The following is a 26,060-nucleotide window of genomic DNA, read 5'->3' on the forward strand; positions in this document are numbered from 1 at the left end:
TGTTCCTTTGCTGGTGATGCAGGGGGAAGACTTTTTTTTTTTTTTTTGCATCAGTCTTAACCAATTGCCCTGCAGTTGACAAGATGCCTTCCCGTTTCTCCTCAAATTCTCCCAGTCCACTGCACTGCCCCTTAGTAATTTCCTACATCTGCCAGCTTTCTAACAATATGCCTTTTTCCTCTCTCCAAACACACACCTGTAGTACCCTGTTGTACCATTTTACAAGACATTGTTAAAACATGAGCATCCACCCCTTTCCATTCCAGAAGAGTCCACTGAGTATGTAACAAAATAAATACTTCTAGCCAGTTGCACTTCCAGCCCTGTCGGGGAGAAAACACAGGCTGCTGCAGAGTTCTCTCATCCACCCCAAAGGGATGTGCAAATTATTTGGACACTGTCATTCCTTCTGAGCAGAACCAGAGCTTTAAGACGTCCTCCTCTGCAGAGGTGTGCGTTGATGAGCGGAAGTCCCTCGGTGGCCTTGTTAGCAACCGGTTGCTCAGCTCAGTTTCATGCTCATCGCCACAGGCCTCTTGTAGACCGCCGTGACGTCGTCACAGTCCGCCAGAGAGAAGCAGCTCTCTGCGAGGGGCTTTTGGCACTGAGTGACTGTCCAGCGGCGGAGCCGGCGACCCCCCGCCTGCCCCTCTGCCTCCTCCAGCTGCAGGAGATCATCTGCAGAGACAGATCCCCGCATGGGGGCTCCTCCTCCACTCCCCGGCATTCGATCGGGCAAGTCAAGCTGGTCAAAGGACTCAGAGGAAAGGATACTTTCTTCGCTCGCCGCACTGGATGGACGAGCACGGGAGGTCAAGGACAGCTTAGGCAAGTGGGCCTCAGCAAAAGTGGAGAAGACCTTGGCGGGCACGCCGTCAGATTCAGTGCTGCTGGAGGAGTACTTGCCATTGTGCTTGAGGATGCCTTTCCGTCCGGTGTAGGGATCACTGGGGGGCTGAGCAGATGAGGGAGTGCCAGCAAAGACATTGGCATCCAGGTCTATGTTTTCCGAGTCCAAGATATCTGCAGATTCGCTACGCTCTGAGGAAGAGTAATAGCCAGACTCTCTCTTCTGGGGTTTCTTCAGGATTCCCTTCTTGGGCACAGGAGGGGTGGCTGCAACACCTTCTACTTTACAGGCCAAAGCCCTGGATGACAAGACACAAGCCAGCTCAACCACAGATGCAGCACTGTCCTCCTTCTGCATGTCAAGAGGAGTTGTCATCACCGAAGAAGGAGCCTGGCCCTTCTCGGAGGAATTCCTCTTTTTCAAGATGCCTTTGGGTCTCTTCAGGATAGATTTGGATGGGTTTTCTGGTGCATGGCCCATCTCTTGCAGGGCGTGAGTTACATCATTCTCCTTCTTTGACTTCTTGAGTGAGCGCTGCCTCTCCAGCGTGACGCCAGGGAGGTGTTGCTTAAAGAAGCAGCGCACCTTGGAGCCATTTTCGAACAGGGGCCTGGAGGACCGACGCAGCCACTCTGCCACCGTGGCTAGTGGAGACTCGTTCTCCCGCAATGATTCCTGCTCCCCGATAGGCATCTTGTAGCCCCAGTTCACCCACCAGTGGCTGGCAATGTCTTCAACGGTGGCTCGGCGCTCTGGGTTCACCATTAGCATCCACCGGATCAGGCCACAGGCATCTGGAGGACAAGGAAGCATAGCATATGACATCAGATGCATAGGTATGGGCAGTATTCCATTTAGATCTCCCTTTCTAGGCATTTCTCTGACATCTCAGCCGTGGGAAGACTAGGCTTCTCACCATTTTCAGCAGATGGCTTGCGTCTGCTTAATGCTTATTCAAAAGCCACAATGACAAGTAGGAGCATGAGCATGCACTTAAAGCAAGGGTGAGGGACGTGTAGTCCAGCAACATCTGGAGGGGCACAGCTCTCATCATCCCTGACTACTGGCCATGGGAGCTGGGGCTGATGGGAGTTAGAGTTCAACATCTGAAGGGCCACACATCCTGCACCCCTGCCTTGAAAGCTGCAGGTTCTGCTACTTGCTTCATGTTCCTTGTGTAACAGCAGACAGAGGCACATATGGAGAACCTGTACTCTCCTTTCCACTTACCCGATAGTTTGGTGGGCTCCCTGTAGTCCCCACTTGAGATCTGCTTGACCAGTGTCTTATAATCATGTCCATCAAAAGGCATTGCACCATGAATCAAGATGTAGAGGAGCACGCCAAGGGACCAGCTGTCAACCTGCAGGTACAGAAGAGATCTGTTAGGACAGGCAACAACAGTTTGGCTAGAGGAGAACTGCAGAAACTCAGGCCCACCTGGGGTGTCAAGCCAGCCCACCAGAGCTCACCAGATGGTCATACCCCCTTTCCCCCCAAACCACTGATAATTTTGTGGTATCACAGCTTTTGTGTTTGTGTCTCGTTCCCCCGCCCCCCCCCCCAAAGCAAGAGCATTAAGCTAAAATATGTTGGCATTCTTTCAATTTTGGCCCCACTCCATTTTGCCTTTGGTCCCACCCACCACTGGAACATGGCTGCCTGTGAGCTTTTCCTAATGGACTTCAGCCCTCAGGCCCAAAGTTTCAAGACCCCTTGGTGGAAGGGATGCAGTTTCCATTCCAAGAGCTTTAAGCTGGCACTGGCCATCAGCAGATGAAAGTAAGAATATCTCAGCTTTGTTCATTCCAAAGGCCTCTTTGGACACATTATTTCTGTGCCACGGAGCCACTTCTCCCATTTCAACAAGGTATTCACCAACGAACATCCAACAGGCAATATGCATGGTCAGATGCATGATCTTACAGTAGTGAAGTGGTCAGTGCCAAAGTCCAGAAATTTCAGCTATGGCCTCTCATGGCCTGAAGAGCTAGACTGCCAGCTGCATACCTGTTCATGTGCCTGGCTAATTATGCTGCCTTGTTCAACATTTAGGGGTTTATTGTTTTATAAGAAGCTTTCTTACCTCAGGTCCTTTATAAGGCCTTCCATTGACTATCTCAGGGGATGCATAGAGGGGGCTACCACAGAAGGTCTGCAGGAACCGATCTTGTTGGAAGACATTAGAGAGGCCAAAGTCTGCAATCTGGGGCGGGGGGGGGGGGATTAGTCACAGGTTAGTATTGTTGCTAGCAGAAGTCAAAAGTCTAGGATGTTCTTTAAAACACAACTACAGGAGGCCTACTTTCCAATCCAAAACCATTTGGGATTAATTCTCCTGCATTGTGCAAATGGTTGTAAATTGTTCCAAGCTGTTCATCCTCATTCACCTGAAACCCATTGCAGCAACAGAATAAGCAACCAAATCACTACTTTGCTCCCATTGTTGGTCTGCATGAAACATGCTAGCCTTAATCAGATTTGAAATCTGAACCTAGAACAGCCTTCTCGAGCCAGCATCCCCCCCTGGCTGGGGGATGCTGGGAGTTGTAGTCCAACACATCTGGAGGGCACCAGGTTAAGGAAGGCTTACAAAGAACCACAGATTGATGAGTGCTATGGAGCTATAAGTTATAATGCACTATTTCCTTTTTCTTCAGGTATACCGATAGATGGCTGCTTGATACTACTTATAGGAATTCGTACCAAAGCTTTTAGGGTTGCTACTTCCCCCAGACCCTGATTCTGTGCCTTTAACAAGTGCATGGCAGAGAGATTGGTGGCGAGACATCTGCATCCACTGAATTTCTGCCTGTCATGCATCAGCTAACTACTCAGGAACCTCTCAGGAAAAGGGTGGAAACCCTTAAAAGCACACTCAGTTCCTAGAGGGAAAGCAGAACTGCTTTGTCAAGTATGTGCCAAGGTTTTAAGAACAGATAAGCTGAACTCCTGTTCTACCAGTCTGCTTGTGCCACCACTGCAAGTAATTGCTGATACCACCACTTTTTACTACCTTTGTTTATCCAGCCCACAGCCAGTCAGATGGGTCAGAAGGTACAGAATATGCTTTCAGGCTTGCAGTTGTGGAACAGCCTATTGTTCAGGCAATACCAGCTACAGGAGGGCTTTGTTTATTATTAACCGCACAAAAAAAGTATTAAGAGTCAGTTGCTCTTTTTAACGAAAGAGTAGACTCTCCTGGTGGAAGGGTCCCAGGGTTAGAGCCACACAACTGAACTTGCAGAGTCCATGACTCTTAACCAGGGATAGGCAACTTGTGGCCCTCTAGATGTTTTGGACTGCAATTCCCATCAGTGCTAGCCAGCATGGCCAATGGTGAGGGATGATGGGAGCTGTAGGCCAAAACATCTGGAGGGCCACAAGCTGCCCACCCTTGCTCTTATTCCTTAGTTTCCTTCCCAATGTAAAATTTGAGGGGTTGAAACAGCAGGACAGGCTCCTACTGATTCCTCTTCCAGTATTAAGAAAGGTGGGAACTGGTGGGCTGACACAATACATTTGGACTTCCAGGCATTGTCATCTTTACCCATTCAACACCACGTCTATGAACCCATCGCTCCCCTACAGCACAGTATATGGAGGAAAAGGTGACATACATGTACACATAGTTGCCCTACCATATCATAACCACATGTCTGGCAGACCAATAAGAACCACTAGCATTGCACTTTTTAACTGTTGCAATGGATGTCTTTTCTCTGCCTAAGTTTTATCCCTCTGCACTGAGTGTGGGTAAATACTTTAGCAAGCCTTCTTCTGCAGTGGAGCTAGAATCAAGTCTGATAAATTATTCTCAAACTTCAGACAGACAACTGAAGTATTTGGTCTAATCAACCATTTTCAAAGTCTCCTTTGCTATCTTGGCATTTCTTCTCTCTCTCTCTCTCTCTCTCTCTCTCCCCTCCCCCAGCCACTTTCCTCTTGTATCCTACTTTACCACGAGTCACTATTTTAATTAGTTCTCCAAACCTGCATGTTTATCAGGAGAGATAATTCAGAATTTCTGGTAACCACTGGCTATTTTTACCTTCTTCCTTGTTAAAGGATTCAAGTTGCCTACAGATAAACTGTCCTGTCAAAGGGTTTGGACAACAGCATTTTCTCATTTTCTAGAGCTGCAGAAAACAGCAAGGCAAGCTCATCTGTTCCCTCTGCAAGCTTGGCACCCATCAGAAACAGACGGCGACGCAGAAAGTGGAACAGCCAATCCCCCTCAGGTCATTGGCATGGTCCGAAGGCACAGGATGCAGCAACTGTGCTGAATCTGGCTAGTGCTTGAATGGGAGATTGCCCGTGAATCCAAGCTATACTGCTCTGAATTCCACGGAAGAACCCGTGACATAAGCGATAATAATTATGCTGGCTTTGAAAGCCTCTAATTATTCAGGAGAGGTTAAAAGAATGACAGTTATTTCTTATAATGAAAACAAGGGAGGTGGGTATGACTCACGACACCACAGCAGCTCCCCATGCAATTGGTTCAGTATTAGCACAAACCCAGTACCTGGAAGTAATCGTTTTCCCTCCCCCATTTTGTGATGCAAGATCTGTAAGACAGAGAGGACTGGTGGCATGGTACAGCCTGGTGGCAATCAGAGTGCAACCTAGAGTTCAGATCTCACCTCCACTGTGAAAACTATGTCGCCTTACAAAAGCCACTATATTCCAACAACCCTAACCCCCACCCCCAGCTGCAATATGGGCAAAAATACTAGCCAGCCTCTAAAAAAAAAAAAGGGGGGGGTATTAAGTTTCCTGAGCTAATGTGTGCAAAGTGCTTTGGCCACTTGAAATACACTATACATATTCCCATTAGGGCCCTGTGAGAAATCACGTGTGCATTGGGTGTTCATCTAACCCTGTTAAAAATCAATGTGCAGATAATGACTTTATACCATCTTCTGAATTAATGACAAGAAGTAGTGGCTCAGTGGTGTAGCAGGACTCTAAAGCAGCCTTTCCAAGATATAGTTAGACTACAATTCCAATCATCCCCAGCCATAAGGCCAGGGACAATGGGAATTGTAGTCCAACATCCGGGGACCCAAGCTTGGGAGAGGCTTCTCTTAAAAGTATGGTCCTCGGAATTTTGGTGGTGGGGAAACAATCTGGACTTCACTTTCGGTAGCACAGCAAATAGTCTTGGGTCAGCAGTGGCTTTCTTCTTTGCCAAACAGGACCTAATCAGCAACAGTTAACTCGGGGACATCATGCGAGTTACAGGTTTGCTTCAAACTGTGGTTGCTTTCATGCTAGAGACTTAAAACTGGTCTGCAACAAGCCCAGAATGCCAAGGTAAAACACAGTCACTGCCTATGATGCACATCTCTGTGTTTTTTCACATTGTATCCGGCATTCGTTTTTTAAATCACAATTTTACATTTTGCTAATGGCTCCTCCACTGTGCTTTTAAGTTCTACATATTTTGATAATATCTGTAAGGAACTTTGAGCTTAAAGCAGAAAGGCCCAAATACTGGGAGAGGTGCTCATCAAATACATCTGAAATGGGCACCCTGTGTCTGACAGCCCCATTCACCTTAATGTTGCAGTTTGTGTCCAGAAGGATATTTTCTAGCTTCAGATCTCGATGAACAATTCCATTCTATTGGGAGAAAAAGCAGAGGTGACATTAGTTTCGTTTTTCTGGCAGAAAGGAGAAGTCAAGCCATACTAGCAGGCTACCTCTACTCATTCTGTCCATCTACAGATAAGTTACCAACACGTTTTTGTGATAAATACAGTGATTATTTTATTGTGCTTTTATTGTAGTATGTTATGTTTTTATTATTCCTTTTAACCGCTTTGAGAGTTTACTAGACGGTGTTGTGTAGTAAGTAAATAAATATGTTTAAGAGACTGTTTGCTTTTCTATGGGGCAGAAGCCCAGAATAGCCAGCAGCAGAGACTAAAGTGGAAGAGAAAAATCCAATATGTGCCTGTACTAATCATGCAAGGGAGAGAGTACTAACAAGGAATTCCTGGAAGCTTTAGCCCAATAGGGCTCTAACCTAGAATCCAGTGGCTAAGAGCTACTTTATTCTATGAAAGTCCTAGTGCTGATCTACACAACTTGAGATGCTTACAATGAACATGTGTTTTTCCATACATACTTGTAAGCCATACATTTTGAGAGAGGGGTGAACCATGCCAGTCATTCCTGGTCAGTGCAGACTAGTAAACTGCCACAAAAGAAAGCCCCAGTGGCACTCAAAAGTGATGCCAAGGAATCCCTCCTTAATGAAGGGCTTTGTATTGCTTTTCTCATTTCCCCAGCACCATCACCAAAACAGGATGGCATGTGGAACGCCACCCGATTTTCTCTTATTCCTCAAATAAAAGCATAGCACTCTCTCTTCCTTGCATTCAAGGTGTGCCATATTCATGGGAATCCACATGTTGGCTATTGCCGGGCCAATTTTTGGTACTATTTGCCATGGATCCTATATAATGATGCACACAGCACGCCCAATTTCTATGGCTGGCTGTCCTGGTAACATCAACAATGTCATGGGTTCTACAGAAAAAAGCAGACTCCTAGTTCACATTGTTGCAAGAAAGATAGGAATAAATGTGAGCAGTTCGTAGTCATGTCTCAAGACAAGGGAATGAGATGTGGCAGGAATGCAACATGTCCCTTGATCACATCTCCCCATCCACTGCCCAAATCCATTTTTTGTTCCCTGGACCTTTGCATTCCTAGAGTCTGGGCATGCCTTCCTGAGAGAAAGGGAAGGTTCCAAAAATATCTGCATTTCTATCCTGCTCCCCACATTCTGCAACAAGAACAAGGCATGCAAAGTAGTTAGTGGGAAATGGTGGTTTATCCAAGCTGCACCCTCGAATCTATCGCATTAAGCTTACCCTTGCCTGCCAAAGGTTTTAAAGGTAGAGTGAACGCATGCGGGCACTTTCCCATCTAGTGAGCAGTTCTATTATTCTAGGTACGCCAATTGCAAGCTGCATAGACAAGTTGAATAATAAATAATAATAAATAAAATTATAACTTTAATTATAATTATTATAAATAATAATAAAGGCAACACTACCAAGGCCAGCCTAACTACAGCCAAAGAAAGACTGTATGGGCTCCATCTCCCTGAACCGTGCTTACATCCAGTGAAGCAAGATGATGCTATGGACAGTTTCCTTGGCCATCAGAAATTGATGACACCGCAGATGACAGGCAGCCTTCCCCAACCTGGTGTCCTCCAAATGTTTTGGACAACTCCTAGGATTTCTGACCGTTGGCCATGTTGGCTGAGACCAATGGGAGTTGGTACAAAACATCAGGTTGGGAGAGGCACCAGGTTGGGGGAAGGGTGAGACAGATGTTTGTCACATCCCCCTTACCGAGGAGGACCTCAAGAGTTTGTCTCTTCACAGCGGCCCTCTCGCTTCAAGTGGAAGTGGAATTCAAGCCAGGATGCCTTAACTATGTGACAGCTATGGACGTTTCCCTTAGGATAGGGCTGAAGTTGATAATACTATCATGATTGACCTTGTTACATAAACACCCTGTCGGCCAAAATCACAACCCTCAGATTTGACCACATGTTTCACCTGTGTAGATGACCTGTTCAGATGCATTGTCCTGAATGGACAGTACACCAGCTCCATGCCTAGAGCTGGATAGAATTTAAGTATTCCCAGAACCAATGCACTATGCATAGACATTGTAAGTGGAACAAGTGTCTAACACACACACACACACACACACACACACACACACACACACCTCCCTACTTTCATTTCTCACTCTACTTTGGGGAAGTTCACCCTCTGGTGTTTCCATCCTCATTAGCAAGATTCTTGTGGAAGCCAGGAATGAGTGAAGTCTGCATCTTTAACTGCTTTATAACCAACAGTATCGTTCATACATAAAATATGCCAAAGATGCTACATGATGTTAATCTGGTACTAAAAGGGTTAAATAATGTTGCTAAGAAAAGAATGAAAATTCCAATTTGATCTGGAATGGTTGAATGACCTGACTGAGGGTTTTGGGGAGACCTACAAGAAGAGCCCCTAAAAAACCCCAGACTCGTATTTAAGACTATTGACCCCTGGGCGAGAATATGCCCAGGAGAATATGACCCTAATATGCCATGTATTTTCCATGTAGACCAGTCAAGATCCAGGAGCTTGTTACAAACATTATAGATACAGGGAAAGCAGATGTAAAAGACTGAATCTTGCTTTTACTGCAACACAGAAAGTGGAATGTGTGGATCACACCAGTGGTGAGATCCATGAATAACAGGAGACATCTACTCGTGTGGCACAGAGTGGTAGGCGGCAGTAATGTAACCGAAACTCTCCCCACAACCCAAGTTCGATCCCAGCGGAAGCTGGTTTTCAGGTAGCCGGCTCAGGTCGACTCAGCACTCCATCCTTCTGAGGTCAGTAAAATGAGTACCCAGCTTGCTGGGGGAAAGGTAGTTAGGACAGGGGAAGGCAATGGAAAACCACCCCACTATACAGTCTGCCAAGAAAACGCCGAGGAAAAACGGCGTCCCTCTAGGGTCAGTAATGACTTGGTGCTTGCACAAGAGGAACCTTTCTCCCCCCCCCCCCGAGTCTCTATTTCATAACCTCCCAAGTATTAAGTAACTGATGAAGAACAGGTACATCATGAGAAGGTGCTCTGACACATTCTTCTAGAGGACTCTCTTTTTATGCATGCCCTCATGAGCTTTCAAGAGGGGCTCTTCTACATCAAGTAGGCCATCAAATTCCACTAACCTTGTGACAGTAGTAGACAGCTGACACCACCTGCCTGAAGAAGTGTCGAGCTTCCTGTTCAGTCAGTCTCTGGCGCTCACTGATGTAGTCATAGAGGTCTCCCTTACTGGCATACTCCATCACAATGACTATCTTGCTGCTGTTTTCAAATACTGTAACAGACAAGAACAGGGGGAGAGAGAGAGAGTTAAGACACAGCATAAAGAATTAAAGATGTCTCCACACCAAAGAATTCTGAGAAGAAGCCTGTGGCTTTAGTTCAGGGGTGGTCAACCTATGGCCCTCCAGAAGTTTTGGCTTACAACTTCCAGGATCCCTCACCATTAGCTATGCTAGCTAGGGCTGATGGGAGTTATAGGCAAAAAAAAAAAAGACCTGGGGGGTCACAAGTTGCCCACTGCTGCTTTAGTTCCTATCCTGACTTAACAGTTCTGCCTACTCAGGCTTATAGTGTGGCACTCTATGGTACCATTTCATTTAATTATGGAAGCATGTCTACTAGATGCTTCATAGGCCTTCTTTATGAAAGGTAAATGCAGCAGTGTTTCATTTTGCTTTTAAATATATTAAGTTAAATTATAAGATGACTTCACACTTGCCTGTTTAACAAACCAATGAAATAAAGAATAGGTAGATTAGATTTAAGTCCAGAAAAGTTCAACCAAGAACCATTAGAAGAGAAGCAGAGTTTTCTTCTTTCAGAGAAGGTACAAGCACATTGCAGGTAGCAGTCCAAATGGTTGTGAGACTGTTGTCAGAAGAAGTTGAGCACAGCCTCTTAATACACCTTTGACTAAAATAGTAGTTTAGGCTTAGACCAGGGGCAGGCTTTCCTTACCACTATTTCACATATTATTCCAAGTATTTTTAGATTAGAGTAAGAGCTAGAATCAGAATGACGCAGACTGTACAAACATCTACACTTAAGATTTGTCACCTATCTACTGCATGTATCTGGCTGTAATACCTGGAGCAAGGCTGTTGTGGCACATGGCTTTTCACAGAACTCCCAAAAGCAATTTTGCAGGCACCCTTATTTGCAAAGCTGGAAATAGAAGGACCTTGCTGTTCTTAAAAGCATGTGCTACCACCACTACAAGTTGTTTTGTACACAAAATCAAGGAAGCAAGTACTAAAATGCGGAGGGGTGAACTTTAGTGCCCTAGAGTTGCATGTTGTGGGTGAGTCACCCAGTTAAGCCTCAGGCAGAAGCTACAGAGAGCTTCCACCCTTGAGTTTCACAACATTGTCCATTTTTGGTGATGAGTTGTGTTTACTTGTGTATTAAGAGTGGGAAACAGGGAGGAAACTGCAGTCGGTTTTGCTCACTAAGAAGATGGTCTCCTCTCCCCACCAATCTTTGCAATACGCTTCCTAACTATTTACAAAAGCATTGTGATTTTGGACAGGCTTTCAGGGGCTAGGAATAAGTGTTGGGGTTATTGCAGCTGAGCATCTCTGCATCACTTTGGTATTTTATAGTGTCACATTTTCAACTTGTGCTATTATACACACCTGAGCTGAAGCAAAAGGGCAGGCTTGACATTCAAGTAATAAGATATTGGACAGTAGCCAATGCTGCCCATCCACAAGTGGGGCTCACCACCAGTTCTGTTCTATGAATGCCCCACTCCACTGATTCCATTGCACAAGCGGCACCCACCACTTACACAACAGAGTTTTAGCACTTCTGGGGGCATGCCCTGAAACAAGTGCAAACACGTTTCTCTGGACCAGGGTAGGTTGGCGGAGCTCCCTTATGTGAGCTCCACCAACCTGCCTCATTCAAGAAACTAGCATTTTTGCTCATTTTGGGTTGTCTCCAGAAGCACAAAACCTCCATTGTGCAAACAGTGGGTGCTGTCTGCACACCAGAAATGGCAAGTCTGGCCACTCATGGGCGGTCACCACTGGATACTGCCCATTATGTCTTCTGCCAAGCATCTGTGCCAGGAAATTCCAGCATCAATTTGTGCAGAGCTCACAAGTATGTTGTATTAATCTGGGGGACAGTCAGGACAATATTTAAAAACATTTAAAAACACCAGTTCCGTTTGTCAATGTTCTGAGGAAAAGAGACTCAAAAAAATCCTGCAAAAGTGTCTACATTTTGATACCTTTACTAAAGGGAAGACCATGTCCTATGGATATTGCATTAGCAGCTGAACTGAAGAGAAGACTCTCCACATGCAACTAGTCAGCACCAAAATTCCTTGAGTTCAATTTGCCTCCTTTCTCAACAGCCAAGTGTCTAAATGGAAGTGAAAGGGAGAATGGCACCAAGTTTATGCTGCTGCAGTTAAACTGATGTTAAAAGTTCTTACCTTCATGGACAGCAATGATGTGGGGGTGATTGAGGGACGACATGATTTCAATCTCTCTCCGGATATGGACAAGGTCCTGCTCATCCTTTATTTTGTCTTTCCGGATAGATTTGATAGCGACCTGGAAATAGAGAGTTTCAAAAAGATTAACAGTGGAATAATCACCTCCCTTGCTCATGGAAATACAACATACCAATGTGTTCAGGACTGGGAGCAGGCCAGCAATGTACACTATGTCAAAAGGATGAGATTTAAACTAAGGGAAATGGATCCATTTCTGAGCCCAAGGCACTATCAGAACAACAAAATGCAGGCTTACATGTTCTTCCTTGCTGGCACTAGAACCAAAATCCAGGCAATGTGCATGGAAGCATCAGCCACTGAGAACTCCGTTTTCAATACTGATTTGGAATTGGCTCAGTATTGAAAAGCCCAAAGATTCATAATGACGATAGAAGAAATACATGACGAGAAATGTATGATCCAATCTGCTAGCCAAAGAGATTCAACCCTTAGTGAACACTGGAGCTAGGAACATTTTGCTTCAGGCTAATTTGACAGCTAACCAGTGATGAAGTGGAGCCATGGCTCGCTGGGATGCAGCACCAGCACTTCTTTATTAGCAGGGATGCTGGTATCATCTGCCACCCCCTCAGACTTCCCTGCAATCCTCACAGTAGACAGGGAAATTGGATTTTCCCAGCAACAATATATTATTCCCGGTTGAAATGCAAAGTATTTGGGGCAGCTTGGTCTTGAATGGGCAATTAAGACCCATTAGCTTTACAAAAGACCTGCTCCTGATGGGAGATGGAAACCCCTGGAAGTGATTTGCTGATATAGATCAACACTGCAGCCTGAATCTTTAAACTCTCTTTGGGACCATGGCTGTGGGGACTGTGCACTTCCAAATTTACCACTGCAGCTAACCATCTTCCCCCCCTCCTAAATTTTGAAATGAAATTATTCTTTTATTCGAGTTAAAATGTAATACATCTCTTGTTCTTTAAGCATACACCTGCTTTGTTTGTTTGTTTTTTTTAAGTAGCAACTTCACAATGGCTTAATATGTTGCAGGAGTTCTGTCTTTGGGTACAGAGCTTCTGCAGCAAGATATAGCCAGTGAATGGAATGTGACCAGTGCACGTAATTGAAAATGTCAATAGCGTTCTTTGATGCAAATAAAAACAGTTCTGTTATCCCCATAAATATTTGGCTGAGAATAAGTCACTCAGGCTTAATTAAAAAAAAGGTTGGCACTAAAAAAATAGAAGCCATCAAGTTCCAGGTAAAGTTCCATCTTCCAACAAAAATAAAAGTATGAGTAGTAAACATGGAACTTCCCCAAACATGGCCAGCTGGCCAAAATGGGGGGCGGGGGGGGGGATTGAACTGGCAGGAGCAAACCATCCAAAGTTTGCTTAGATTTCTTTATTATGAAAATTCCTCTACAAGGAAATGAAGGGGAGGCGAGGGAAAGTGAGAGCACCAGAGAATAGATGCAGTTAATCCTCTTTCAAAGGGATTGTGGAGACAATGCACTCCTTGGGTTGAATTTACAACGGAATCCTGCACAACCACGTTTCTTCTATCGGAAAAGAATGCGGAACAGCAGTAATCCTGTAAAAGGATCCTGCAGGACACATAATACTAAGTCTCCCAGCAACAACAAAGAAAGAGAGGCCTAGCCTTGCATCCCAAAAGCAGCAGAGTGTTAAGAGCTCTCCCATCCAATCACCATTCGCTTACAATTCCTATTACTAATAGTAGTTAGGAGGCAGAGGGTATTCAACTATCTCAAAGGATGATGTGTTTTAAGATATTCCACATTCCCAGTTGGTTTCAGCAGTAAGAATATCTGGACTAGGAGGCCAAAGTAATGATGACAAGATATGATCTACTTCAGCCTTCCCCAATCTGTTTTGGACTTTAACCCCTATCAGCCCCAGTCAGGATGGCCAACGGTCAGGAATGTAGGGAGTTGTGGTCCAAAGCATCTGGAGGGGAGCCAGGTCAGGAAAGGCTGGTCTATTTACTAGTCAGAATGTTAACTTGAGATTTGAAAAAGCAGGTTCATTTCCCCTACCTGTTCATGATTGTGGCAGTCACCTAGGGTTCAGCTCTAAGCAGTTTACTCTGAAGCAATTCTATTTGCTTCAATGAGATCCAAGCAAGAATTGAGGATTGTAGCTTTTCCCACAGCAGTGGTAGGAACAGAATAGTTAGCCCCTATTCATGGTGCAATAATTGCAGAAGCTAGGGTAACAGGTTAAAGAGTATATTCAGAAAACCAGAAATGGTTCAGGGAACTTATCTAATATTTATTTTCCCAGTGATGCTAGTTGCTTCCCCATGTGTAATCTGGTTTTCTCGACTAGGCAGGAGGATGGTGATCTGAAAGTGGAGGAATTAACATCTGTCCCTTTGTCATGGTCAGATTACTTCCTGCTGAGGTTGAGACTCCTGGCAGCCTTTCCCCTCTGCAAGGGTGGGGGACCTATTAAAATGGTCTGCCCCCAGAGATAAATGGATTCAGATGGATTCCAGAGGGCTCTGGGGGATTTTCCTGCTGGTATGGCTAGTGCTCCTGTGGAAGCCCAGGTCGCTCTGTGGAATGCAGAGATGACTCGGGCGGTTGACACGATCGCGCCCAAGCGCCCTCTCCCTCTGAGCAGAGACCAGCCAGCTCCTTGGTATACACCTGAGCTGAGGGCAATGAAGCAAGAAGGGAGATGACTAGAACGCAGGTGGAGGAAAAATCGTGCTGAGTCTGACCGAACACAGGTAAGAGCCCACTATCAAGCCTACTCTGTGGCGGTGAGGGTGGCAAAGAGACAGTTCTTTTCCACCAGCATTGCACCTTCTCAGTGTCGTCCAGTGGAGATTTTCTGAGTGGTTCGTGGCCTGTTACATTCTGGGCCAGGGAGAGAGATGGTGGAACCCTCGGTAGCACGCTGTGATGAGTTTGCACGGCACTTTGAGGATAAAGTCGCTCAGATTCGTCATGAATTGGACACCACCATTAATGCAGTTCCATTGGTAGAGGTGTTCAGAGCACCGTCTGGTCCAGTTTTATTGGATGAGTTTCAGTTACTGAGGCCTGAGGATGCGGACAAGTTGCTTGGCCAAGTCCGATCGACCACTTGTGTGCTTGACCCTTGCCCTTCATGGCTTATTAAATCAAACAAGGAGGGGATGTCCGGCTGGGTCCAGGAGGTTGTAAATTCCTCCTTGAGTGAGGGAGTGGTGCCTGCCGCTTTAAAAGAGGCGGTAATTAGACCACTCCTGAAAAAGCCTAACCTGGACCCAGAGGATGTTAACAATTATAGGCCAGTGGCCAACATCCCCTTCCTGGGCAAGGTGCTTGAACTGGTGGTTGTAGGACAGCTCTAGGCACTGTTGAATGAAACGGATTATCTAGATCCATTTCAATCGGGTTTCAGGCCTGGTTTTGGAATGGAAAGTGCCTTGGTCGCCCTGTGGGATGACCTCTGCCGGGAGAGGGACAGGGGGAGTGCGACCCTGTTGATTCTTCTGGACCCCTCAGCAGCTTTCGATATCATTGACCATGGTATCCTTCTGGATAGGTTGTCTGGGTTGGGAGTTGGAGGCACTGCACTACAGTGGTTCCGCTCCTACTTGGATGGCCGATTCCAGAAGGTGGTGCTGGGGGATTATTGCTCTGTGCCATGGCAATTGTGCCATGGGGTTCCACAGGGCTCTATTTTATCTCCTATGCTGTTTAACATCTACATGAAACCGCTGGGGGAGGTTATCCAGAGGTGTGGGCTGAGGTGCCATCAATATGCAGATGACACCCAGCTCTACCTCTCTTTCTCATCAAAACCAGGTGAGGCAGTGGCTGTTCTGAATCAGTGCCTGGGCGCGGTAATGGACTGGATGAGGGCCAATAAACTGAAACTCAATCCAGACAAGATGGAGGTACTGTTCGTGGGTGGTTTGTCTGCCTGGCTAGGTGATATTCAACCTGTTCTGGAGGGGGTTGCACTCCCCCAAAGGATCACATTCGTAGTTTGGGGGTGCTCTTGGATCTGGAATTGTCATTTGAGGCACAGGTGAACTCAGTGGCATGGAGCACTTTTTATCAGCTTAGGCTGGTATACCAACTACGCCCTTATCTGGACAGAGATAGCCTAGCTACAGTTATCCATGCTCTGATAACTTCTCGTCTGGATTACTGCAATGCTTTATACGTGGGGCTGCCTTTGAAAACGGTCCAGAAACTTCAGCTGGTCCAAAATAGGGCAGCAAGATTGTTAACAGGGACTGGCCTACAAGCTCATATTACGCCAGTACTTTTTCAGCTGCACTGGCTGCCAGTCCATTTCCAGGCCCAATTCAAAGTGCTGATATTAACATTTAAAGCCCTTAATGGCTTAGGGCCAGGTTACCTGAAGGATCGCCTCCTCCCATATGTGCCTGCCCAGACCTTAAGATCATCGTCAGCAGCCCTTCTCCGTGAGCCCCTGCCAAAGGAAGTGAGGCAGGTGGCTACTAGGAGGAGGGCTTTTTCTGCTGTGGCACCCCGGCTCTGGAATGAGCTCCCTAGTGAGGTTCGCCTGGCACCTACATTGTATTCATTTCGACGCCAGGTGAAGACCTTTTTATTTTCCCAGGCATTTTAGCATTTTAGCTTTCTAAACTTTTAGCTTTGCTGTTTTAAATCTGTATTTTAAACTCCTGCACTGCTGCTAGGTTTTATTGTGGTTGTATTGTTATATTGTGGTTTTAATGTTCTATATATTTTAAATTGTTTTATTGTGTGCTGTTTGGTTTTAATTTTTGTGAACCGCCCAGAGAGCTTCGGCTATTGGGCTGTATAGAAATGAAATAAATAAAATAAAACGTGTAGTTTCACCGGGAATATTGCCACAGCCTTCTGTTGTCTTGCGATACCTCCTGTATCATCACCACTTCCTTCCCCTTTAGGAGTCAAGAGAGATGCTTCTCCAAAGCTAAACTGATTATGTGTGAGCTCAACCAGACACACCAATTACCTCTTGCAACAATGATCAGAGATGCATATGTCACTCAACGACATACAGGAAAATGAATGGACAGACCGGAGCTGTGAGGGAAGAAACCTACCACTTTCTAGCAACAGGTTTTACTTAGTCCAGAGTTGTCACATAAGTCAACAGCAGATCACTTAATATTGCTGTTGGAAGCTCCAGGCCTCTGTCCAATTCAGAGTTATCTTTCGAAGGCATAGCGTACCAGCCAATAAGGCTGGATGGGGGAGCCAAATAAATAGGAGGCGCAAGGAATGTTTATGGCAACAGAGAAGGCTCAAGCCACTTTCATTAAGCGGCCTCTGTGCTGAGTTCAGGGAATTAATTGTTAGCCCTTCCTGCCCCAGCGCCTCATCACATGGTCTGCCTTCTGGAATGTGCACAACTGTTGGACAATACAAATTCTTTCCTGGTCAACAGGCAACTTATAAAGGCAACTCTCCTGCCAATGTATAAAGGTCCTCATCCATTCCACTCCCTTGCCTCTGAAATCTGTGCTACGAATCCTGCTTGCTCCACCGTTCACTGACCCGGAGGCATGTGTCTGGAATGCCTGGCATCTAGCCTCACCTGAACTGTCCTAAAGATCTGGGCAGTAGTACTGGAGGAAGTAGGCCGAGCAGCTGGTGCTGAAGAGCCATTGCGCTCTTGTTGGCAGAAGACTGGCTTGCTCCCTGACCATAAGGGAAAACAGCGTGGAGACTGTGCTGAGCTTAACGCAGGAAGAGAACACAACCAGCCCTTTAAAAATGCCTCGGAGCAAGGGGGCAAGTACATCTATTTATGCTCTTTTATTGGGACAATCCTAAAACAGTAAGGTAGCAAGCAGCCAGTTATTACCCAGCCAACTTCAAACCATACCAACACAAATTAAGTAAGGAGCTAGAAGTAGAAATTCTAGAACTTGCTTTTCTGTTGCTTCTCCTGTCAGATGGAGAAAAGACTTCAGGTACTCAGAGAAGCTAAGTTTAGACCAGTATACATGGACACTCAGTCACTCTACTGGCAAGGGACAATATGTGCTGTGTAGAAATGGGGGAGGGGGAATTATGCTACTCCAAATGCCCCCATTTGGGCCTTACATGCAAAAGCTTATTTGAAATAGCTTTCCTCTTCAAAAGAAGGGAGAGGATCACACAGATCAGGTTTTCATTGAAGCAACACAGTCTAACAGTTCCCACTCTGAAAACAGGATTACTCATGTACAATCGAAAACATGTAGTACCCATAGCACATGCCAAGCATGCATGCCTGCCTGTTTCTCCAGGGTGAGGAGATGCTAGTTTTACTTTTGTTGTCTAGCAGTAAAATTAGAGTAGTAAAATTCATTTTATCTTGTTTTTTAAAAAGAGATTACTGCAGGGAGAAGTATGAATGTTTCCTGGGTTCTTGGTTTCCTTTAAGTTTCATACTAAAGATCCATGGAAGGGGAGGTGGAAAGAAAACTTGCAATTATGTGTGAAAGGTCCTGGTGTTGTTCAAAGGGTGACAGTTCTGTGCCTGCTATGTCTACCCATTTTCTCCCATATCTTTAGCCATGCTGTCCTACCCATATAACTCTATGTCCCCTTCCCTACTTCTGTCCTCCTGACAACTTAATCATTATGTTCCCACAGAAACACACGGGTTTGAGAACAAAGTATGCAAAGCAATGCTATGCAGAAGCATCAATTTTAGTTCTTTTTATAGAGTCAGGCATTTGATATTGGGGGGGGGGGCAGTACTGAGTAGAACTCCAATGCATCCCAGAAATGAGGTGAAGAGATGTCAACAATTCAGTCCTTTATGGAGTGCATGCCTAAAGCACGCAAGAGACTATGGAGAAAGTCCCCATTAGACTACTAACATCAAACCCTTTCCAAGAAAGACCAGTTAGACTAGGCACACATTTTCTGTGAAGTCAACTTTACCACTTCATATAGCAGATGATGAGTGCAGACGGACAATGTACATCACCAGTCAGCTCCACTCGATTGTTATAATTTGGCTCTCAAGCTCATTTCAGAGCTGGTTATAATTATGGTTTTGGTAAGGAAGAGATCTCCAACAGGTAATAGAAGTCTGCCAGGTGCTTCAAAACCAGTTCCAGATTCTGCACACTGCCCAATTCCTAGCAAGTTATGGATTATATTTCAGTGTCAAGAGAGCCCAGTGTTCTCAAGTTACTAGGGGGGTTGTTTTTTCAAGCACGGGTAGTTTCCATTTTTCAGAGGACTCCCCCCTTGCCCTCGTTTCTGTATGCACAGCCCTGGAGTACACACATCACACTTTGCTAGCAAAGACTATAGAAACTGAGGCTTCCTGTTTGATTTGGCTGGGAGCCAAGACCTAAAAGCTACACTCTAGCTTACAGGCTGATGCAGTATGGCAAACAGGTGTAGTAACCAGTTAGCCTCATCACTTCAGCCAGTCTGCAGTTTCATGTGAAGCTCGCAAAAGAGAAAACAGGCCATTTCAATCCCTGCATAAGCAAATAAACTGGTAGTTTCATAAGGCTGGGTAACAGCTTTGGTGGCAAATCCATATATAGTTAAAGAGTAGGGCAGACACCTTCAGCTAGAGGAAAGTACATGAATAAACTTTCATTGGTTTCCTAAACTGCAGCACCTCTGGCGTGAGAACTGTTCCATTTAAAATGTATACTCCTACAAGATGACTCAGTAACTACAGGATTTATTTCCTTTGATCAGCAACATCACTGAGCAAAATTTGCTTGGATTCATTAAGTATAAGTAGACCTAGATGTAAGGGAAAGCAGTTGGGCAAGATGATTCACGAAGATCCAGCTAAGTGGACAAACAGCAGCAACAGCTTGTACAAGGACAGACAACGGCATGATGCATTTACTAGTGAGAGAACAGTGCGCGTTCTGGCACCAGTTATCACATACATCTTGCTCATTTGTGAACAGAGGCCACACAATGAAATCCAGGTTTTAAAATTTTAAATTAAAGGGGAGCTGCATTATTTGATGTTAGCAGCATCTGAAGAGGAACAGTGATGCTTCCCAACTGCCAACTGGTTGTTTGGTACAACCAGTACCAAACACAAGTACCTGACGGTAGGCCCTCTACCATTAATGGAACTTACTTCCAAGTATACAAGATTTTGGCCTGGCCTTTTGACAATTTTTGTATAGTTGTTAATTCTACATAAAATTTATCACAATAATAATAATAATAATAACAACAACAACAACATCATCACAACTGGAAGCTGTATATCCACCCGCACCCCCACGTTACTGTGACAAGCTGATGATGTTAGCAGATAATGTATTCCCAAACTCGATTGATAGCAATGTTTTGGTTATGGTATCTGCATTGCACTTTCTGGTCCTCTTGGAACTGTTTGTATTTTGTTTGATTATCTTACATTAATTCTTTGAAATAAGCTACAATAAAATATCATAAAAGAAAAGAAAGACTAATCCATGACTTAAACATTTAGAAAAGCTGCCAATTACAAAAAGCAAGTTAAAATAGTGTATCAGCCAGAAATAAGCATGATCTTTAGAATTATCAACTGTACACCTAGCAAAGCTTTAATACCTAGTAGAAACAACAAAGTGAGGAAGCTTTTGGGTTCATCAACACTCTTTATCAGTCTGGATGTTAAGAAAAAAAAAAAAGAGGGTAGAGAAAAACAATGTCACTGGGGCAAGACAGGTAGGCAACCTGATGCCCTCCAGATGCTTTGGACTACAACTCCCATCAGCCCAGTGAGCATGGCCAATGTTTGGGGATTATGGGAGTTGTAGCCCAAAACTTCTGGAGGGCACCAGGTTGCCTGCTCCTTCTGAACGGATTATGTAGACTTAATAAAATTAAGCTGAATATGGCAAAAAAAATTGGCAGGGGCTACAGTGCTACCTGCAATTTCCCTCCACAAGCTTGAGTAACTCAAAACTCTGCAGAGAAAGGCCAAGCCTACAATTCTGACAATATTTACTCTTTCCTGCTAACATAACCGAGTCAACATGCAAATTCCCCTTTCACAAGGAAACAAAACTGCCATTTCAGTCAACACAACTGGAAGCCATTTATCCACCCCCAGCATCAACTCTGCTCACTAATTTGCCAAGCCCACGATGCTCCCAGATAATATATTCTGCACATGCGTTCCCATTTCCTACTGGGGGGGGGGGAGTAATGAAAATACTACTGCCATCATTCTGTGGGCTTCTACCAAGCTTGCTATCTTGAGGACTATGCTGAAAGTTAGGAAACATTGCTAGCAGCATATCTACCCTTACAGCTGTAGGGCAAATTTAAATTGTGCTTCCGCACCCACAGATGCACGCTGCTCCAAGAACGCTAATTTACACCAGAATAACTAAAGTCAAAAGGGAGAGACCAGACATCTTTGGATCCCTTCTGGATTCCGCAATCTCTTTTCCTCACCCACTGAATAAACTCTGGCCAATGGGAATTGACTTCCCATATTTCAAGTGAGGCCAGCCACAAAGGCAAACAGTGGCACTGACAGGCAATTCATGTCTGATCAATAGCAGTAGTGGAGTTGGAACATGTATGTGTGTTTGTGGGGGAGAAATAATTATCTCACTTTGACCACCACTTTCAAGGGGAAGAACACAAGCTTCTGCCAAAAGGGGCCCTATAACCATTTGCAGTCCCATTGTACAAGGGCAGTCTGCTACCACCAGGGTCAGTCTGAGAGGAAAACAAGCTACCACACACTCAGAAATGCCTTGCCACTACCACCAAACTGAAAGCCACTTAAGGCAGCCTTGCAAAAGAGCCAAAAAATTTACCACCCCGGCCCTGATGTAATCGCCCTTAATCTTGTCACTCTTCCTCACCAACCAGAATGATTAACAGGCAAGTGAAGTTTTGCAAAGCTATATTAACCTAACCTGCATGGGCCTGCCTGCTTCCCCACCTGCTAGCTCCTTTCATTAACTCAGGCCGGGATTCATTCACCTTGCAGTCTCTTTGCCATTTGCATTACTGTATAGCCTGGGAATCAAGATTCCTTCCCCCAAGCTGGGGCAGTTGAGCAGTAAAGGAAAGTTTGGGTCGGAGGATCCCTGCTGCCTAACAGACCCAATCAAGCTCTCCCTGCCCCCCCCCCCCGCTAAATTTAAGATGCAATCTTATGCATGTTTAGACAGAAAAAAAAGTCCCACAACTCCCAGCATTCCCCAGATGCTGACAGTTTGGGGACTTTGGCTGGCTGGGGAATGCTGGGAGTTGTGGGACTTTGCACACTGACGGGGAGTTAAGTCCCACTGAGAACAACCAGGGCTTACTTCCCAGTAAACATACACAGGATCACCCCATTAACAGCACCTGGAGGACCGGATGGCTTAGAGAGTCTTTCACAAGGCTGGTACTTAAAGTATTCCTCTGAACCACAGATCAGTAAAGGCACTCTTAGGGAAAAAAAAAAAAAAAAGAAGAACTTTTACAATTTCCCTCCTGGATATGAAGTGTAATTAGCATGTAGCATCATTAAGTATAATTAACATTCATTATGCAATCCATTTCTCTCGCGCGTCTGCTTTTCTTTGTGTTTTTTGCAAGGATTCTTAATCTGCCCCTGCCATCAGCAAATCCTGCTGGATGTACGATCCTAATTACTTTCACTGTGCAGCAACGTGTTCCCCCCCCCCCTTCCTTAAACGCTCTCGCTCCTGCAGAAGCAATAGCCCTTTGGCACATGCAGCAGCAGCCCGCCGGCCGGCCCTGCGCTGTTAAGAACGAGGGGGCGCTCAACCTTCATTACATCAGACGCCCAGGAATCACCAAGCCACTGCTAAGAGGGCAGAGAGACCCGGCCATTCAGAAATATAAAGGAAGGGGAGGGGGGAATTCCGCCAAGGGAGCGACGCTCATCGCTGTTACCGGGTTACACGGTTTAAAAGAGGAAAGAGGAGGAGGCGGCGGCGCGATTACTGCAGAGACAATAAGGTGGAGGGGCTTTGCAGGGAAGCTCGCGGGGATTCTCTCCCCCCCTACACGCACCACACAGGCGCAAATAGCGGGAAAATTCAGAAGGGTCGACAGATTCACCGAGGAGGGCGGGATGCCCTACGGAAAAATCCCCTACATGGGGGGGGGGGAGAGGGGGGAGAAGAGAGAATCGGACTTGGCCAGGCCCATGTCGGTGATGAGGCGCATTCCGCCTCCTATCTTTCTGAGCCATTCCAGAGAGGTCGCCGCGATCCTGTACCCTTTACTCATAAGAAAGTGCCGCCGCCTTCCATGGGGCAGGGCTTGCTCCCTAGTAAGTTTAGGATCGCGGGCTAACGGCGCCATGCTGTACGTATCTCCTCAGGAGTTTTAGGTCTGGTCAAATTCTGTGGGGCTTCCTCCCAGGTAAGCGGGTCTAGGGTTCCAGCCTCCTAGAGCAAAACGCGCGCACAGAACCTCGCGGCACCTTACAGATGGGGAACGCCTGCAACGCTACACCCAGTTTCCTGCGAGTTCGCCCCACTGAGACCAACGGGGCTGCCTTCCGAGTACGCACCTCTAGGGCTGCGCTGGAACAAGAGGTCCACGGGGGCACACGCGTTCGTGGAGTGGAGCCCACGTCGCCAGTTGCACGAAGCGGCTCTCCGCGCATGGGGCGGATCGTGGCACCCACACGGCAGCATCAGCCCAGCCTTCCCCAACCTGCCGCTGCTGGACTGCAACGCCCATCATCCCCAGCACGGCTAATGCATCCTGGCCCAACCCGGCGCCCTCCGGTGGGTGGGGCTACAGCTCCCATCACTCCAAGCCCCTGGTCATGCCGGCTGGAAATGATGGGAACTGTAGTCCCACACACCTCGAGGGCACCAGCAGGTCGGGGCAGGCCGCGTTAGCCTGCGAAGGGGCACCGCACACCAGGCTGGCTGGGCGCGCGCCCTGCACCTGTCTCTCCGCGGCTGCCTTACCAGCTTTCCGGATCGCTCCCGCGCCTTCTTCACCTTGCCGTAAGTGCCTTTGCCGAGCGTCTCCAGGAACTCGTAGCGATGCCGGAGGTTGTGCTTGTGGTAGTGCCGCTTCACCGCCTGCTTCTTCATCGGCGGCTTGGGGGACAGGAGGAGCCCGTCCTTCAGAAGGGGCGCCGCCGGGGCCTCGGACGGCGCAGCGCCCTCCATCGCCGCGCAGACGACGAGCCAACGGACGGAGGCCCCCGGCACGCCGCCTGCCGCTCGAAGCGCTGCGGCGGGCCGGCCGCCCCAGTGCCAATAAATGCTACAAACCTGCCCGCTCCTGACCCGCCCCCTTGCAGTCATTGGCTGGGGCGGCCCATGTGGCTCTCCGCCTCTTTCGCAAGGTGTCGGTGCGGAGGGGGCGGGGGCGAAGAGGGCGCAATGCAGGGGCGGGGGAGCTTGCTGTAGACACAGATGTGACGTCGGTAAGAGGAATAATAGGACGCCTTCTTTCTGTGCGCATCTCCGTGGGAGTAAGACCGCCCCTCCGGAATTCAGCGGAGCTTGCTTCCGAGTAAGCGTGCCTGTGCGCCGGCTGTCTCAGTGCCTCACAAGACAAAGAAAGCCAGAAAGAAGAACGGGATCAATTGGCATGCACAGGGCTGTGCAGATAGCCGCACACACAAAAGAAGAAAAGTCAGTGGAATTTCACCTTAATTCATACAGAGATATGAAATGTTCAATGCAAGCTTATGCAAAAGCTGGCATCCCAAACACACTTACTGGAGAGTAAAGTCCCATTAAATTCAAGGGGAGTGCTTTCTGACTAAGCGTGCATGGAATTTCATGGCCATACACAAGTTCATGCAGATGCTAAACACAATTTCTTGAGATTCTCCAATTGATGCCAATGGAAAATACTTCCAAGTGAGGCTTCATGTCTGACCACATATTTTAGGGAGTAAGTTACACTGAATTCAGCAGAACTTTCTTCTTAGTAAACCATTTTAGGATGATGCTGACATTATTCATGGTAAATGCAGTAGTACTTACTTCCAAGTAAACAATGTCTAAGACTTCCAGTGCATTTAAAACAGCTTTCCCCAACCTGGTGCCTGCCAAATGTGTTTATTTATTATTTCTTTATTAGATTTATTAGCTGTCCATCGGGCCAGCTACCCAGCCACTCTAGGCGGCATACAATACAAATAACACAAAATACAACATAATCAACTGAACAAAACAACATTGCTCTAAAAATAAATCCTAACCCACCCCAAATTCCTGCTTGAACAGACAGGTTTTCAAAGCCTGTTGAACTACAACTCCCATCATTGTTGAACTACAACTCCCATCATCCCTAGGCAGCATGGCCATCCCCCCCACAATCCTATCCTTGCTTATTCAGAAGTAAGTCCTACTGAATCCAATGCTACTTAGTTAAGTGTGCCTAGGATTGCGGTCTTAATATTTGAACTCTCCTTTAGTTGTACATTATTTTCTTGTGCTTTAATAAAAACTAGACATAGTACACACATTTAGAATGGAAAGTATGTTGCATATCTAAATCAAAGTTATTTGAATCAATGGTTTTTTAAAGATTATATTTGCTGGGACGTAGAAGGGCTATACTGCAGATCTTCATTATAATTCTTGTAGTTGTTCACCCCCTGTTATATTTCCTTATTTGAATTAACAGTCTATGACAATTTAAAAACAAAGAAACAGTCCTGTGAATATGCTCTCAGAAACCTTTGGGTGCATATTCATAGAACTGGTTTTTTGGTTCTTTGGGCACTGGGTAAATTTCTTAGGAAATCTAAATTATAAAAACTGTTATACACTGCAATTTTCCCCTTGGGTTTCTTATGTGGAATATAAGAATAGTTGGAATGGCAGCCACATTGTGGTTTTAGATCTTAAAGAGGAAAGTTCCAACAGCAGTCAAAACAAAAGCTTCAGCATGACTTTGGCATGTGAGGTCATCACATTGATTGAAGAAAAAGATAACTGGAGTTACTCATCCAGACCTGGATTTTCCCAGAACTTCAAAGGGCTCAGGAAGCAAGAAAACATACCAGGGGACACACTAATGCAATCAAAGCAGATCAAATCTATCTGGCCATAAGGTTTCAACCAAACAATAATTCAATTAATACAGTGCCTGATGGGGTTTGAATAAGCTCACTCGTAATATCTTAA

General features: G+C 46.0%; 1 protein-coding gene across 1 annotated transcript; it reads right to left on the minus strand.

The window, feature by feature from the left end:
* On the minus strand, positions 1-24,149 carry NUAK2 (NUAK family kinase 2). The gene is made up of 7 exons (XM_084853263.1): positions 23,877-24,149; positions 11,943-12,063; positions 9,619-9,770; positions 6,413-6,478; positions 2,937-3,056; positions 2,081-2,213; positions 1-1,644 (listed from the first exon to the last, which is right to left on the minus strand). The coding sequence occupies exons 1-7, from the start codon at positions 24,081-24,083 to the stop codon at positions 503-505; spliced, it is 1,941 nt and encodes a 646-aa protein (XP_084709389.1). The 5' UTR covers positions 24,084-24,149; the 3' UTR covers positions 1-502.
* Between the last annotated feature and the right edge of the window lie 1,911 nt (positions 24,150-26,060).

The sequence above is a fragment of the Heloderma suspectum genome, chromosome 4, assembly GCF_057233095.1.
Source record: "Heloderma suspectum isolate Gila_16-S chromosome 4, 16-S_ref, whole genome shotgun sequence".
In the NCBI taxonomy this organism is placed as follows: domain Eukaryota; kingdom Metazoa; phylum Chordata; class Lepidosauria; order Squamata; family Helodermatidae; genus Heloderma; species Heloderma suspectum.

Coding starts and splice junctions, on each gene's coding strand:
- NUAK2 (XM_084853263.1), bottom strand. CDS start 24,083: ATGGAGGGCGCTGCGCCGTCCGAGGCCCCGGCGGCGCCCCTTCTGAAG. Junction 9,771..11,942: donor CATCATTGCTGTCCATGAAG/GTAAGAACTTTT, acceptor TGTCTGTTACAG/TATTTGAAAACAGCAGCAAG. Junction 2,214..2,936: donor GGCCTTATAAAGGACCTGAG/GTAAGAAAGCTT, acceptor CTGTACCTGCAG/GTTGACAGCTGGTCCCTTGG.